General features: G+C 43.8%; 1 protein-coding gene across 8 annotated transcripts in view; it reads right to left on the minus strand.

Moving 5' to 3' along the window:
- Nucleotides 1-58: 58 nt before the first annotated feature.
- The window catches only part of SFI1 (SFI1 centrin binding protein), a 31998-nt gene continuing 14394 nt past the window's right edge, over nt 59-17662 (minus strand). For 5 of the 8 annotated variants that reach the window (XM_055705188.1, XM_055705202.1, XM_055705211.1 and 2 more), the window contains 21 exons: nt 17400-17470; nt 16217-16309; nt 15747-15844; nt 13070-13151; nt 11991-12169; nt 11677-11752; nt 10806-10901; nt 10305-10381; nt 9542-9644; nt 8944-9040; nt 8122-8282; nt 7607-7681; nt 7257-7331; nt 6701-6877; nt 5747-5988; nt 4676-4771; nt 3348-3609; nt 2522-2666; nt 1617-1740; nt 827-929; nt 59-298 (listed from right to left, as the gene is read on the minus strand). In XM_055705188.1, the coding sequence (XP_055561163.1) occupies nt 191-298; nt 827-929; nt 1617-1740; nt 2522-2666; nt 3348-3609; nt 4676-4771; nt 5747-5988; nt 6701-6877; nt 7257-7331; nt 7607-7681; nt 8122-8282; nt 8944-9040; nt 9542-9644; nt 10305-10381; nt 10806-10901; nt 11677-11752; nt 11991-12169; nt 13070-13151; nt 15747-15844; nt 16217-16309; nt 17400-17470 (2540 nt within the window). In that variant the 3' untranslated portion in view covers nt 59-190. Of the gene's footprint in view, nt 299-826; nt 930-1616; nt 1799-2521; nt 2667-3347; nt 3610-4675; nt 4772-5746; nt 5989-6700; nt 6878-7256; nt 7332-7606; nt 7682-8121; nt 8283-8943; nt 9041-9541; nt 9645-10304; nt 10382-10805; nt 10902-11676; nt 11753-11990; nt 12170-13069; nt 13152-15746; nt 15845-16216; nt 16310-17399; nt 17471-17662 lie in introns of those variants that run through there. The other 3 variants (XM_055705232.1, XM_055705225.1, XR_008731412.1) reach the window with 3 other exon arrangements.

The raw sequence follows: 17662 nt of genomic DNA on the forward strand, positions 1-17662 counted from the left end.
GAACAGTAGGCTCCTACTTGGTTTTTAACCAGTATAGTAATAAAATAAAGCAAGCAAAAATATTAAAGTTCATTTATAAAAGAAAAATGGCATATGTAGGCTAAGAGAATGTATACATCTCTTCCATCCTCCCCTGCTACAAAAGGGGCAAAAAGTCCTTCCCGTGAGCTGAAAAATGGGTTGAAATGGATTATGTACCCAGAGCAGTCTGGATGTCACGCAGGCGGGCAACCAGGTCCTGCACGTGACGTCTCTCTTTCAGTCGTGCTTTGGTGAGAGTGTCGATCCTCACCTGCAGCTGAAAGCAAAGACAGTTGCATAAGCTGTTTGTACAGCAGGACGGCGTTCAGGCTTTTTGACAGCGAATGAGCTCGAGCAGCCTTTGTATTACCCCATGAAGAACAAGGTAAGTGACAGGGCTGTGTCACCTGGCGAGAGCCAAGTACTGGCGAGCGCTAAAGGCAGCAGTACAGTACGCGCACGCACGGCCGTATGAACCTGGGGACCGAGCAGTGCAGGTGCAGTCACTGTAGTGTAGCTGCGCTGTCCTGAGAAACCACAGAAAAAAACCTGAGCCTGCTGTGGAGCTCAGAAATAGTCTTGGCAGGGCCTGTTTGAGCTGGAGGTACATTTCTGAACCACGAGGAAGGTGCATCTACGCAGCAGTGTGTGCTGCTCCCCGCTTCTGATTACAAGTTTCCCTGCTCTTGGCACTCCGGGAACAGCTTACTATGCAGTTCCTCACAACTACCATCAGCCTTTAGGCTAAGTGCACAGCGTAGCGATGGTCACTTAAGTAACTCCAGTTTGTTTGGCACTTACACACCTGTTCCAGTTCTTCCTGAACTCCTTGCACACCATCTTGATCCTCTGGTTGCGTGCTTGTTTCTAGCCACTTCTGTAGAATCCGTGCCTGCTGCCAACAGGACCTGATAAAATGGATTAGAAGGATTCTTATCCCAAGTAGTAGCTCAACAGTCTAAGCCAACTTAGCCTTGCAACTGATACTTGCAACTAAGACCCAATTTTTTGTCTTAAACAAGTGAATGGTAAAAGTTAAAAAAAATAAATAAAAATGCTGGAAAGCGGAGAAACCTGCCTGGAAACTGGTGTTTCCGTTTCCTGCTCCTAGTTCCTGACTTCCTCCGCCTCTGACTGTTGAATCCCCTCCAAGCCCCATTTTCTTTTGAGCATTTTTGTAAATGTTTTCCTGTTCTAGCAGAGAAGTGTTCAAACACCAGCCATATTGTTTTTTAACTGACAGTTGGAAAAGCGAAGCCTTTACTCATGATAAAAGAGCTAAAAGTTAAATTTCAGCTTCTCTGCCAAGTTCATTTGTACTGCCTTCAGATTACACCCAACGATACCCTTGTCATGCTTTCTCCAATAGCTGCCAAAGGTATAATTAAGCCACTTGCTAATTACAAAAAGTTGCACATGTACTCTCTCCCACCTGGAGTGACCTCTGAAAAAGAGAAAAAAATCTCTAGAAATTTCCTCTGTTTCATTCACAGTTCTGCTGTGAATAGACTGGTTATTTTCAAAGTAGATACAAAAAATGCAGTATTGAGCTGGCAGCACAGAGAAAGGCTGGCTAAAGGGGCTTCTCAACATACCTGAGTTCTTGCTTCCTGCTGAAGTAGTACTGCATCTGCTGCTGGATGCACTGGAGTTCAACTTCCAGCTTTCTCTGCGACACCGGTTCTTGCCTGGGACAGTGCTCGCTTTCCTCCCCTTCAGCTGAATGGAAGACAGAAGGCGCAAGCAATGGAAGCAGAGCAGACTGCCGCTGCTGCTTCTTATGAAGGGAAGTCAGGTTAGCAGACGGGGAACATTCAGTACTCCCGAGCCCTTTTCACACATTTTGTCACCCTGAGACATGGACCTATCCGCCCAAACGATCAGGGACAGTGAGGGGGCAGGAGTCCTGACAGCGTTACAAGCTCTGAAGACTCAGATTTAACATACAGAAAGAGGTAAGAAATGTTCTGCTGTAGTGAACGGTTTAGTACTACAAATACTGTTCTGGCCTATTTGTGATTTAGCTTTTTACATCTCTAGAACTAAGTAGTGAGTCTGGTGCCACGAACACAAATTCCATGTCCTTACGTCATTAAAAGCACCACACTCAGAGGCACTTAGACACCACTGTCCCCTTTACAACTACATTGTAAGTCCAGAGAAAACGTGGAGAACCTTACTGAGTGAATTCTTCCTTCCTGCAGTGAGTTCTGCTGCGCATTCAGCCTCGTGCACAGGAATGCCCCAGCACTTGAGCGCGTTCTCGCTGAAAGGAGTTGGCCCCTAGCACTTCCCATCCTTCGATCCCTACAACAGGGCTTTAGCCCCCGATTCAGCAAAATCCACAAAACTATTTCCATCCCAAAAAGGAATGACCGATACCCTTCACCTCCTGATGCAGGCATACAAGACTGCCTTGTCTCCCTTAGGCTTTGTGGAGCTGACTTGCACATACTAGAGGAAGACACACAACTGCTATGGTTTTGATCTGAGGACCTACCTGCAGCCTGGTGACTCCATTTTCCCACCAAGTCTTCAGGTGACAGCAAATGCGGCTGCAAGTGTGGTCGCCGCTTCTCCGCAGAGGCCTGTTGATAGTCTTGGGAAGAGGCTCCTGCGTGACCACTGGCAGGCTGACCTCCTCTCTACAAGGTCAGAATGACACTGGGGTTTTTTCCCTCAAAGGGTTTTCTTGAGTAAGCCCTACAAGCAGGCTGCACCTGACCTACCCCGTCCTACTCCAGCTCAGACACCCCCTATAGTCACTGAGCCCCTCATAAAATACCACAGAAGAAGCAGAGCTTAAGACGTTGGGCTCTTTCATTTCTAGCATGGAGGTATTTCATCAGATTAATGCCTCCCATTCTGCGTGGAACAGAGGAGCTTAACACAGAAGCACCTACTTGCAGGTGAAGCAAATTTCAGTTTTTGAGATTCAGTCATATCCACTGCTCCTAAACCAGGTTACTCTTAAATGCCTGTAATCTGGTTGGCAAGCTGTAACTGCCCCGAGCTATGTGAAGGAGCAGCACCCTCAAGTCAATTACTAGGAAAAGCATCCAGCTAGGAAGGACACAAGACCAGGAAAAAAGGCACGAATTACAGTATAACACACATGTGGGCTGGTCAGCTAGCGAAATACTGCTTCAGACTGGTGGCAAACAGTTCCTGGGCATCCAGAGCCAGTTTTGGTCAACTTTTCAGATGACAACTGGCTCAGCAACCAGATGGGCAGGCCAGAGAGTCGGGGGAAAAGCCAGCAACAAGCAGCATTCCCGCTGACGGTAGCCCAGTAAGCGCACTTTTTCCTTTAGCAATACACTCACCATTCCTGCTCCAGCTTTCATTTGGGGCACAAAAGCTGAAGGAGACCACGGCTCTGGCCTCTCAGCAGTATGGTGCGTGTTGTGTGTCCACAGCGGTACCGACAGGGGAGCAGCACGTATGAGAGATGGACAGGAATGAGCGGTATTGCTCATCTGAGATAGACATTTACAGGTACTTTCTTCCATCCGAGGTGCTGCCACCAAGTCCCCAGTCTGGGCAGCACATCTGTTCGCAGGTGTTTGCTGAAAGGGCGCCTCTGACCTGTAAAAAGAGGATAAGGTCACTCTACATTGGTACCTGTTAGTCTTGTGCTTTGCAGTCAGTGCAAAAACAGGGAATCTTGTTACTCCCTTGCATACAGCTTTCCAGTTAACTGCTTTACTATGCATGGGAAACCCCACTTTAAAAAAAAACACACAAAAAACAACAACAAAACCACCCCCAAACCAAAACACCACAGCAGTTTAAAAACAAAAAAGGCAGCAAAGCAGTTAAGATGTCCATTACTCCTACCTGCCCTGCTCCAAATTCTCCACGTTAATCCAGGCCAAAACGATTTCTTTAAAGCTGCGAATTCAACCCATTAATAAAACCCTGCCTTATTTTGGTTTGGGGACAAGAGAAAGAGAGCAGCAGAAGCAGCAATCCCAGATGGGTTTTGACAGGAAATCTATGGATGTTTCCCTTCTCTAAAGCTAAATACAGAACAGTTTCACCAAAAAAAGTTCACTCTAAACATCTGCTTAAAAGCAATTTCAGCTTCTCTATGAAGAGCAGTTTCAGTTCCCTCACTTTCAGCGCTAAGTGACACCATAACTAAAACAAGTGCAGAGCACTCAAGACCATGAAAGCACTGCTTAGCTGAACGATTTCAGCAGCACAGACCTTTTGGGGAAAGTACAACAAAAAAAGCATCTCCTTTCAGAGCAGCAAAATTCGGCCAAGACAGAGAGAAATACTCAGTTCTGGCTCTGCATTACTGGAATCATTAATGATTCCCCAGCAGATCAGTTAAATGCAGACCCAAACCTGTTACGCAGCAAATACGATCTATGAGCCAAAAAGCATCCTGCACAACTCTAACTTTCCAGTTTATGTGGCAAGATTGACAGAAAAGGAAACTTTACTTACTACGCCCATTAATTTTGGATGTAAGTGATGTGCCTTATTTTTCCATTAAAATCTCTCACTAATGAAACAACGCACAAGCCCGTAATTACTGAATGTTCTGTATTACAGAGGTAAGGGGATTTGAGGGGATAAGCATAGCGTAAGGCCCACTGTAAGTCACCCTCTTTTTCTTTACTTTTAAACCCAGATTTTCTACCTCATTAGAGGATGTGCCAGCAGTTCTTTGCTTTCTAGAGATTCCAGAAGGAAGTCAGGCCTCTGTGGTGCTAACCTTGCTCGTCGAATAGCATTTCTGGAAAGAACAAACAGAACCAATAATGTCCCAGATTCAGGATTATTTTCAATTGGCGTAAGTTGGCACTGCACCTAAAGAAACAGTCCTATTCCATCGTTCATCCCTGCTCTGCAACAATCCCCTTCTACGCAATAATAATTTTTAAAGCCTGAATTTCAACCTGTATTAATGCTGCTATGTGGTTCACCATATGAATGACAAGGAGCAGTGGATGGAACCAAACAAGGCAGAGCTACTTTTGGCAGCAGCGTAAAGAAATGTGAAGCTGTCACCTTATTTCCCTGTAAGGCTCCTCTCCTGGACTGAGAAGCTTCATGGAAGATTCTTCCTTGCAATTGCTCCACGAGCAGTATGAATTTTTTAAGGAATAGCTTCCCCAGGAGGAAGAAAGGGGCAAGAAGAAAGTTCAGTTCCTGCACAGCCAGGATCTTGGCATTTATAATTTCAAAAGAGCCTATACATTACTTCAGTGAAAAAAAAAAAATAAACAGAAGAGCTTCAGTGACAGCTCTAGGTCACTCAGGCAAAACAAGCTCTTATGACGGTAAAAGTCTCATCACCCACATCTTTCAGATGTTTCTCTGTGTAACTGGTCCTACAACAAATGACCAGCACTCCATGAATTCATAGCTGTATACTGAGAAGCACATAGTGCATAGTATATAGCTTAGCTGATTCTACCTGTTGCTGATACGTAAGTGTAAAGTCACAAATTCTTTCATTATTTGTGGGCTGGTGTATACATTATGCAGCAGCTCATGTCTAACTCTGCAATGCCAGCCGTGTGATGCAGGGTCAGAGAAAGAGTTAGGGAAACTGCATGGGACTAACAGCCAGTGCAAAAACTTGGAAATACAAAAATGAGAGACAGATAGACTACATATATACCGAGCAAGACAGACAGACAACATACATGCAAAACTACATATATGCACTAGAGAAATGCTGGAGGGACTAGAACTTCAAACTCACAGATCACTAAGAACAGAGTCCCCACCAGCAGGGTGAAACGGTAGATGACTACATTTTGAAGTCCACGGCTCTTCCTCTGCTGAATGCCCTCTTGCCCCAGGGCTAACATCAGGTGTTTTAAACACCCCTCGCTTCTTCAGAGATGGCAGAAAAGAACAAGGCTTATTTAACTTCTTGGAGAGAGCCTTCTGTTTCCACAGCATGGCACAACGACACACTGACTGGTGAAGGTTGTAGGCTGCCTGCCAACACGAACAACAGTAGAGCATTTGATGGCTGAGAATAGGAAGTAACACCATGCCACCCAGGGAGAACACCGCAGAAAGGAACTGAGATTTCCGATGACCTCACACCCATACCAGCTCTCTAAGCAGGTTCACTGCAGTAACGTTTGGGCAAGGAGAATTAACTGGGTACTTCTGCAATGAGGTGGGCTGCACATTAGCAAACAGAACAACTAGTGTCTTGAAAACCTGGAAAAGAGCTGGGAAAGCTGCCCAGGAGCAGGAAGAGAGCAATCAATACAGGCATCCCTATCTTCCTTTCCACACACAGGGCTGGGCTGATACTCAGAGGCAGAAGTGACACAACCCACATTTGAAGGTTTAAGTGGTGCTAAAGCTAAGACAGGATTAGATGCAGCCTCTGAGGCTTCATTCTAGCACAGAATTTAGAGACCAGACCTTAGCCATACACAAAGGTTCCATCCAGCAACATTGCCTATGGTAGGAACTGGCCAGTTTTGAAACAGCTTAATTAAGAAAGGTTCACAATTAGCAACACAAGCCTGAAGTGCTCTAGTCTCTGCTGAATGAAAGGACAGGCAAAAGCGTATGTCAGATCCAAACAAGAACCAAGATGTCAGCCTCCCAGATACATACATACACACACACACAGAGTAGATCAGAGCAGACCAGTCCTAGATATATCTGAGCAATCACTTGTCTCCGTCACCTTCAGCTGGTGCTGGCCTTGGAGTTGTGCCTGCAACTGTTTCACGCTAGTGGTATATCTCAAGACCCGGGTTACACCTTCTCTCAGAAGCGCAGTGTGGTGAGCTCCTGTGGGTTTCTCAGTGCGATCTTCCTTCTGCTGTTGCTCCTTAGCAAATCTGAGCCAAGCACCAAACACCTACAACACGAACAACAGATAGCTGTGAGTGTTACAGACAGGTTCCGGGCCAGGGACTCCCCCTGCAGACAGGAATACCTTCCCTTCCACTGGACAGTAACAGGCAGAGCTACAGCAACAGGAGGGCACTATCGCAAGGACAAAAGGACAGGGATTTAAGTCAGCTGAGGCTGGATGGGGAAAAACAAGCGCAAATTTTTTAATCGGATAAGAGGATTTAGGGACAATTTTCCAGCGTCCTAAAATAACACATAGCACCCCAAAGATGAAAGGAAACAGATATTCAATGTGCACTCTTGCCGACTGCAGTCAAATCAGCAGTCAAGATCTGCACATGTGCAAATGTACTTGCCTGCCCCCAGCTCCCACAGATCCTTACCTTTCTCTGCAATGAAAGGGACCAGTGCCACAATGCTTGCACTGTCTTCTGCTCTTCCCATCGCTGCTGCAACAGCTATCAGGGGAAAAAAATTGCACAGCAGCTAGGTCAGGAGTTTACATATCCCGTACCAGAAACACTAGCCAGAGCATCAACCAGACAGGAACTGCTGGTGGAGCCACAGCAGAACAATCTGCTCAGTTCACCCAGTATATATATGGCAAGGTGTCTCTTGTGCTAGTGGAACCAAAAATCCAGAAAACGTTTAAATACATCTTTTTGGTCCTCATGTGTAAATGGAATATGAAGAAGAAGGGATAAGGACACCTACCCAGGGAACAATTCATTACCTGTGTCTTCCAGCAAGAAAAGGAAGCAGAGCAAAGTCTGCGAGTCATTAGCTGATCTCCCTGTCTCTGTAGTAGCTGTAAGGGAATAAAACAGCGAGCTACTTGCAGACAAATCCCACTTCTCTAAGCCAAATGCTACTACAGAAGAACAGGTTCCAAACAGCCTTTGCCACCCTCCCTTTTCTCTACTGAGGCCATCCTCAGTATCTTAAGTGCCCTAAAGTGTAACGCCATTTGCAATTATCTACAAGCCCACCAAGGATCTCATTATCAGTAAGTGATCCCACACATAGCAAGCCCAGCTTGTCCTGTCTCATTAAGTCAGTTAGTTGTACCAAATCTTCTTCAGGCAAGACACAGGCATGTTCCTTCCTCCCCAACGCACAAGGCTGTCATGCTCCTCCTCAGCCACGACTACCATTCCCTTCACCAGGCGACATGACCTGCTCCTCCACACTGGAACTTGTAACTTCCCAGCCTGGGTCACTAGCTGGGAGGCTGCTGATCCTTCTCACCATTTTCTCAAGACACTGCTGCTGATATTTCTTCCATTCCGCCAGGTACTTGCGGAGCAGGTGCTGCTTGTGGTGCTGTACTGCCCTGTGCTGCTGTGCCCTCAGCATCAGAGACTCCCTAGTTAATTCCTTCCAGTGAAGAAACAGGGTCTGTAAACGCACTGTTAGAAGATAAATTAACTACTGTTGCAGAAGGAGACTTAATCTCAGAGAGTATCAAGTGATCAGCTGCCCTTTCAGACTGTTTCAGTTGTCAATACTCAGCACTGAGAGTACTCAGCACTAGGAAGGATTGTGAAACACTGCAGGTAATGGACAGTAAGCAGTGACTTGCAAGTCTTCCCTGCAGCCACTGACACTCTTTAATCTTCAGGGAATCATTTGCCCTCTGTGCTTCACAGTTCTCATGTCAAGAACGTGGCAGGTACCATGAAAATGCTTCTAGTGTTTGAGGGCCTTTCTGTATTAATTACTAGAGAAAGGCTGAAGCAGTAACTGATGATTACTTGCACTGCCCTCGAAATAGAGACGGCTGAGCTTCTCACAATTAGTAATGGATAATTTCTTTCAGAAAGGGAGCGTTACAGTCTCTTACACAGAAAAGGAACCAACAGAGCAGCTAAAGTCAAGCAAGCAGCCTTCAACAGATCACTGAGTACCCAACTCATTCCCCGTTCTAGGGGGACGTCCTTTGTAGGCTTAATAAACCATCCAGTCAGATGTGCAGATGACACAAAAGACTGCCCTACTAAGCCACGTCTTTCTAAGGGTTGTGCACAGATAACTAAGTCTTTTGAGAGTTTAGTATCTCCAACCGCTCACCTATATCCAAATGTTTTCTAGCCTCCATCACAGCTATCGCCTTCTGCTTACGGCAACACGCTTGTAGCAAGGCAGCATATCTCCACTGTAGCAACACCTAAAGATACAACGCAAACAAGAGACAGAAGACTGACACTGCAATGTTCTTTGGTAGGGGAAGCAACACACTGCACGTTGCTGGCACCGTAGCCATTTCCATCTCATTTTGCACATAAGGCTCAGCAAGACAGTGCACATTTCCTACAAATGAAATAAATCAGTATTTCAAAAGGTCGCCCTGGCATTTTTCAAAGCATTCTTCTTTTCCATCCATCTGCCTGCTCCCCTCCAGGTAATACTACAATGCTGTATCATACTACTGGTTTTCCCTTCCTTCTAGGAAATGGGGAGAAAGAAAGGAAAAGAAAAAAACCACAAACGAACTCAGAGACAAGTTTCAGAGACACCTGTAGGAGGAGTAAAATGGCAGTCCAACTTTTGAGACCTTTCTTAATAGTGGCTCTTAGATTAAGCTTTCGGTCCTTCTAATTGCATTACCTAACCCTTGCCTGAACCAGCATTTGTACTTAGACCTTGGGATCTGCTACACAGAGCCTACCTTGGACAGGATTGCTCTCCTGTAGTGCTCATCTGCCAGAGTAGTTGCCTTAGCTTCACATATGAGAGCAAGAGCATTTTCTCTCCATGTACACAGAAGCTGTCTGAAGGCAAAATATATAAAAAATTAAAAAACAAACAGAAGCCACGAAGAATGATTCTTACACAGTCATTTGGTACCTTCCCACTCACAGGAGAACCAAAACCAGCTGCCTTTATAAAGTCAATCTTGCAAATCAACTTCTGCCCCTTCAGGTCTCTGCTGAAGAGAAGGCAGTACAAACCAGAACACACCCTCGAATCCAGCTTCCTAAGCTGAGTCAGTCAGGCTCTGCAAGTGCCTCCAGTTGTACAGCATTAGAACAAATGAGGTAGTTAAAAGCAACTACAATCAATACAAAGTGATATTATCTTTAATCGCTCTCCTCATTGTAATGCAAGACAGCCTCTGTATCTTCCAGGCTGTTTTAATTTTAATATCACAGCAGTCAGAATCCATGCACTGCGTGGAATGGTACAGTTTGCTGTCTGCTTATTCTGTCATGGGACTACACAGAGATTAAAAAAAAAGTTAAAGCAAAACAGATGGCAATCTAGAAAGGCTGACTTCTTAGCTAGATGACCTGCACAGAAACAGCAATGCATGGCACAGTCAATTCCCAGCACTAAACACTCAAAAATTTACAAAGATGGCAGTGAAAGAGAGTGCTGGACTGCAATGCAGTCACTTCTCTCTCGTGCTGCACAACGAAACGTAGGCTTACCGCAGCAGTAGTCTGGTGTGCTGTTTCTCCTTTTCAGCTACCTGGTATAGAATGCACTGTACATTATGTTGGTAACTCTGCAAGAAAAGCAGCGAGAAGTAAAATTTCCCTCAACTGCCAGCATCTTGGAGGAGAGAGGACATTTGGAAACTCTTAGCAGCAGCGTAGGAGAGTAGTAGCAGCAGTAAAGTAGAAGAGGATAAAAAAAAAAATGAGGTTACAGCCACTAAAATTGAATGCTGCTTTTCTGAGATGAACAGTCATTACACACTAGATCATGCTAGCTATTATATACACCCTTCACCAACGCCACAAGATTACATTGGTTCTTCTGCTCTAAAAAGCAATGCTAAAGCTTACACAACCATATCTACAATAGCCTCCATTCTACCTTGGTGTGTAAGTGCCCAGAGTGCAACAGCACGGCAGCCCTTCAGTTCTCACTCAAACACTTAAGCACACACAGACAAGTCCCTCGAAGAAAAGGACATTCCCTCCTACCTTCCAGGCTCTCAAGGTCTTGCCCAGTAATGTGTGCTGATAGTGCGTGTCTGCTTGCACCAGCTTCCTCCATTTCTCACGCTGATGTCCCATGTACTATAAAGGGTGGGCAGGGTGGGAGGGGGGTTAGATATGTACACGTGATGGAGGGAAAACAAGCAACAGCAGAGAGCAGAGGAAAAAGGACTGTTCCCAGTCTCTGGGAAAACTTCAGCCCTTTACCTTCCTGTAATAAGTTTTCACTCAAACTGGTGCTGCGCCCTGCTATTCCTGCAAAAGGCCTTGTTGAAGCTTTTTCCCCTGCCCTTTCTAAGAATCCTCTTGAGGACTCATGCAATTCACTCAAGTTAACAGCTCTGGACCAACATACTAGCATCAACTCTAAAATTTTTCACAGATTCTCAAGACACGCTGCAGGGCACATTTGGTACCTCACATCATGGTAAGGAAAAGGCTCAGCATAAAAGTGAAGTGCCATCTGATAGCGCCTGCTATGACCTGTACGTGACTACAGGCCCTGCACCATGGCCTTGCTGCAAACTCCTAACTTCAGTGAAGTTTTGAGAAGGTCATACACAGGACTGCTGAGGGACAACTGAATCACACTAACTCTGGTTACATTCTCAGGTAAACCTCCTCAACTGTAGTCCCATTCCTACTATACCTAGACAACTGAAATCAAGTCCAAGAACTCCCTCTCCTCCCTACACAATGCCTGTTCCACCCACACTGAACTGATTTTATCCACCTGGAAGAGAGCTTAGGAATGATTAGTGTTTAAAATAAACAATTTAATTTCTAGCCATATGGGCACAAGCAATCTGAACATAACAAAAAGGATTCAAGCTCTTTCCCATCTGTTAAATCTCACCTCCCTCCATTTGTTCCAAGTCTGCTGCAGACATTTTGAATCGTGAAATCTTAAGGCTTGCACCTCCTTGAGCCTCCTATAAGAAAAATAATTTAATTATCTCTTCTATAATGAATCCACATTACTGAACCCCTCTAGCACAGACCTGACTTCACACTTGCTACTTCCAGTAAGTCATTTACCGAAAGACAACCTAGTAGATTCCAAAGCACAATTAGGGAGTCAGAATCACTGTGAATTAAATCCTGCTTTGACAAAAGTAGGTCACCACAGGGCCAATCCAAATAATTCTCCCTTCTAAAAAAACTTCTTACTCTGTTTTTCTCTCCTGAGTATTTTGCTTCCACAGACAGAAAGCCTTTAGCAGCAGCAAGCTACTGTAGTGATCTCTTGCACAAACCAAGCCCTCTTGCTCCTCCAAACGTGCAGTGGTTCTTCTACGCCAGAAGCACCAGAAGCAACGCAATAGCTGCCTTTCAAAATGAAGCACAGCCTATAATGAAAGAAGGTGGCAATGAATTCATGACAGAGGCCAGTTAAAAACAACAGAAGACAATTCCTTAAAGCTGACATGCACAAAACTGTCCAGTGTTTGTTTTCCTCTTCCCACGTTGAGTAGCAACGGACATGTCAAAACACTTTTGCTGCAAGTTTATGTCAATGTGCTTTACAGATACCTATTCACATGTGGATGGAGAAACTGCTACCAGAAAACAGCAGGCCAAAGAGGGTAAAAATACAAATTGATAAGCAGCATGTGAAAGACTCCCAAGAACCGATAAGCTCCAGAAACCAGTCCTGTTGAACTCACAAGGACTGATAATCTCAGAACACCACGAGTCAACCATATCTGCACAAGGCCATCCACACACGCTACCATCAACTATGAGTTCTGTCACTCAGACCACACAAAAAGCAGCAGTAGATGCTTATATATAAAGACTACAGGATTATATATACATCTTAGGAAATGATCTCTAAAGGGACTTTATAGACACCAACCCAGAATCAATTAGTTTGTCAGTACAACCCTGCGCTTCTTAAATAGGTTCAGGTTGCCTCTTTATTACTGTTATTGTCTCAACCAGGTAACCATGAAACAGAGAGCATGAGAGAGAGCGCGCGCATTTGTGAGTGAGGGAATAAGTGAATGAACTGTGTGAATAGTTATCCTCTGGTAACAGCTCAGTTTTATTTATTAATAAACAGCCTAACTTTAAAAAGGTGAGTAAATATCAGCTGTTATCTGTTTCCCCTGACTTGATCCCCCACCAGGGACAAGGGAATTCACAATACCAAAGTCCATCTCATGCTAGCTCATGTTCACAGGCAGTGACTAAGAAATTATCCCCTCCATTTCCTAAGCAAGGCCAGGTAAAAGAGTTACATTTACCCTCTTCTCTCCCATTCGGTATTCTTGCTGCTTGCAGGTGTTCAGCAACCACATGTCAAATACCTGTCTCATCAACACCCTCCTGCAAGCAACAAGGAAGAATGTCAGCACAGGAAAGAATCCCCTCAGAACAGAGATTGGTTTTATGAATGACAAAAGACCAATCCATCTACAACTCAGTTACTTCACTTTTCATATCATGCAAGCCTTGTTTAGCAATGAGGCAGCTATATGTCCCCACTATTCTCTAGGTTAAAAAACCAAACAATTTGTCCCCTGAAATCTTACCCAGAGTATATGAGACCAGATTAATGAACTTTCTAAAGTTACCAGAACTCCCTGCTTTTATTCAGATAATTTGAAAGATTCGTCTGACTTCTGACCAATTAATTTTATTTATAAACACACACAAAGAAAAAAGTACATAATAACCCTTTATTTCTTCTCCACTGTAAACAGTCCACTCCCTCCTCCCTTGGAAATATTTTGAAAACCCTACTCTACTTTTGTTCTTAAAAACAAAGCAAACATCATGACAGGACCTGAAAAAAAGTTCTAACAACAAATAACAAAGAGCAGCGTGGTGTGATCTCAACACTGGAGATTCTACCAGAGCTTCGTTTATGAACAAGGTCAGGCTGCCCTCATTATCAAAGCTTATTTCTCTCTAGATGAAGATAATACTTTCTAGTTTGCCTCCTCCTCCCCAGGGATGCACAAGAATGCTCAAACAGTATCCCAAATGTGTTATTTATATTTGTGATTGAGCACCATACAACTCTCTCACAGAACGAGCATGCAGTAGAAGCATTCTAGTCCAGAAATCAGAGCTACAGCCTAGCAGAAACAGCACGCAGTTCAGACTACATCAGTTATTTCCAGAACTCAAGTCACGTGGGCACACTAATTACACTGTCAGCAAGCCTCAGCTCTTCTCGAGTCTAGAAAGGCCTAAAAAATATTTGGGATTCTTACCAGGTAATTTTCAGTAGGTAGCTGTTACAGCTCATTACAAGTTTATAGGTTGGTAAAAAACATGAGTTAACTAAGTCTTCCTGGAGGGTACTGGTAGTTGCCAGCAAGAGTGTCTTTGATCTGTAGACACTGACAAATCTCAGCTGATGGCTCTTCCAGCAACTGGGGCACTGACTTGTGAGACAGCACCTACACGCATCAGAGACCAACAGGAAAGCTGAGTTCTGGCAAGCTGCCATGAAAGTTTTACTTAGCTCTGGTTGGCAAGCAGCCCCAGACCTCTGAACCAGGAACACACTTCTTATAATTTGTTCTTTTGTGTTCAGGAAATAGGATTTCGTTTATACCCTTTCTAAAGAGAAAAGATTTCACAGAAAAAACATTCCTGACCCACGAAATCAAGGTATGGCTACAGAACCAACAAGAGCCTTCAAACCATCTGTTCACCCCTTCCCTGGTGAGACAGGCATACGTCACATTGCAGCACTTGCATGCTGCAACTCATCTTCACTACACCTCCTGAGTCACTGAGCCATTTCTCTCTCCTTGTCTCCAGAGGGTAAGCTAATGCACCACAGCTGCACTCTCACACCAGTTGGAAAAACTCTTAATTGCTTGCAGAAATGCAGGTGTCTCATTACTCAGCCTGCCCTCCAACCCTGTTTGTGAATCTCCCAAAAGCAAGCCAATATCCAAGGCAAAACAGATTTTCTGCAGCTTGCTTTCAACTGCAAAGCCAGATGACAGAAAGGTATGCATCTACAACACAGGGTATGACCATTCTCTGCCAACAAAAGATGCAAGGTCCCAAATCTACCAGGAAAGAAGATTCAACGTTAGGAACCACTTTTTTCTCTCAGCTTACAAAGGAAAAAGTCTCCTAGGAAGGGACTCATTTTAAAAGCCTATTTCCAAACATATCATTTCCCAAGGAAAGCAAATTTTTTTGTTAGTATTCTAATACAGGAAATGGGAAATAGGTTTTAATAGCATCATAAATCACAACTCTACCTGGACAGTCAGCACTCCATCCCTGAATAAGAATACAAGCCCAGGCAAGGTCTTTAAGGCATCTCAAAAAAGACAAATACCCTTTTTTATCTCCTCTCTCAATCAGTATTTCCACCCGTCCACCCCCAATTTCCACAACGAACAAGTACACACTCTTGTAACTCCTGCGCATATCTGTGCCTCCATAATATGCCAGTAAAAGTAGTTAGTAAGATACATCATTACTCTGAGACAAAGGGTACTGGTTGAATTTTAAGAGATGATGAGAACCCACAGCATCCATTTAACAGAAAACCCAAGCACCTCTGAAGAAGAGAGATTCCCAGTAATTCCATACTGCAAACTTCGAGTTAACTCCCAGCAGTTGTAAAGGATTTCTTTTGGTGCAACTGAGGTTGTGAAACGTAACCAGTATCACCATTTTGAGTTCAGGTTCTTTTGTTCTTGTCCGTGCTCGTGCTGCAACCTACTGCTCTTACCAGTATGTAAGCAAGCCTCAGGTAGGCTTAACCGATTTCCCTCTCCCATTTCACAGAGAAGCAGATGCTTTTATATTTTATTTGAGTAATGAACAATTTGCAATTAGCATCAGCACAATAAACCCCCAAAGGTACTACCAGATTTTAAGAGAGAACCAAAAGGCCACAAATCCCACATTTGTATACATTTATATTGATATTTCCGTGCGTACCTATAACGAGCATGAGCCACTGACATTAAGGCTTGCTGCTCTTTTTCCTCCTTCTCTTCCAAACGAGACTTCCAACGATTCCAGAACTTCTGCAGCACCTGAAACAAAACAACAAAGACATGAAAAAATACAGGTATCAAGGCAGGAGAAGAATGTAAAGCAAGAAATTATTAAAAATCCGAATGGAACTGCATGCTGCAATGGTTGCCTCCTGCACTGCTTCATATACCAAACCTGTTTTATAACCTGCTATGAGTTTTTCTGGTAGAAGTCACCATAAACATAGAAAAACAGAAAACTAAAATAACATATCTAAGACTGACTGTTAACTTACACAAGACATTTACTGTGGCTATTAGTATTTAGGAACAAAGCTACTAAATTAACAAAGCATTTTGTAGGTAAAGTGGAAGCCAACAGGAAAGCTCAAGAAAAACTAATGCAAGAACAAAAAAAAAGGTAAAACTCACAGTAACTTGATGCTGACGGTATGACAGATTTTTTCTCATTTGCTGAAGACGAGTGTTCATGACATTCTGCCAGAGACCCTTAAATCCAAATTTCTGTAACAACAAGAAATGTACACAACTTTCATGCAATCCAAATCAGCAAACACGGCTAAGTTTAGAATTGGCTGCTGCTTACAGACAATTTATGTTTGACACTGCTCTTGCAATAGCAAAGATTTATGAACTTGTCAAAGCCATGCACCAATTCCCTCTCACAAACTGTCACTTCGCCAGCTAAAATAAAATTTCATTCCAATTTCCCAGGCTTTTATCGCGAGACACCTAACTCCTTATTCAGCTATCAACACGACTACCCAAGTCCATTCCCAATCTATCTTCTCCTCCAGTTCAAGGCTTGTAACTTGCTCCTTATCAAAAATAGAAGAGGTTCACTTCCCTTTTAGGTCTCCTCTGCACAAGGTCTACAGTCCCACAATAGCTTGATTCAGGGATAAGAATGGTAAATAGCATATGAGAGCATCCTGCCTTAAAGCGCTCTTATAGTCACTGATGTTTTCAATCTATGATCCAAACAGGTTTATTGCCATTCTTTTGATAATTGGTATTGATCCACACTTGAAAATAATCTGTCTGAAAAAGCTGGAGCCTTGCTTGTGCCCACCTTTCAGACAGCCTTCAAGGATTTCTGTTTGATTTTGAGGGGTTTGGGGTTTTCTTTTGGAAGGGGTGTGTGTCTTGGGTTTTCTGGGGGCTGAGGAGTGGGGTGTTGGGTTTTTATTTTTTTGAAAAAGAGTAACTTAATTGCCCACATATGCAACAAGCTGTCTCTGGACTCATGTGAAAATAAATATATATGCATTACTACAGAGGGAAAAAAAAAATACCAGGGAAAATGAAAGGGGAAAATGCAACCTCATGGTGAAATGGCCAGGGAACACGGTAGCCCAATACCATCGAGATTAATCTGGTAGTTCACCAGTTCCCCCATTTGGATTCAACTGGCAGATTCCAGCACAGGTGGAATTTAAAAACTTGATGCTCAATCCAAACTCACCACAGCAGAAAATGATGCATCCCCCACTTCATACCCACACCCCACCGTTACTATGAGGCACACTGCCAGTCAGAAGTATTTGAATGCTCTCCACAGCCTCTTCCACCTGATGTGTAATAGTGCTCTTACCAACAGATGACACTTGTAGTGTTTTTCAGCCAGCTCACACCGTTGAGTCTCTTCCACACACAGCACAACATCTATCAATGAGTTAAAGTATCTTTTGCACAGAAACATCCCTCCCGATATATGAACAACTTGGTCCCACAGAGGGGCACTAGATCTCCATCTAAATTTGCTTCAATATTTGAATTTCCAGCACTGTTACCTGCACAAGCCTTGATTACATTTAAGTTTTTAGATTTTGCTGGCTTATCACAACATTTCTGATA

The sequence above is a fragment of the Falco cherrug genome, chromosome 1 (assembly GCF_023634085.1).
Source record: "Falco cherrug isolate bFalChe1 chromosome 1, bFalChe1.pri, whole genome shotgun sequence".
NCBI lineage: Eukaryota > Metazoa > Chordata > Aves > Falconiformes > Falconidae > Falco > Falco cherrug.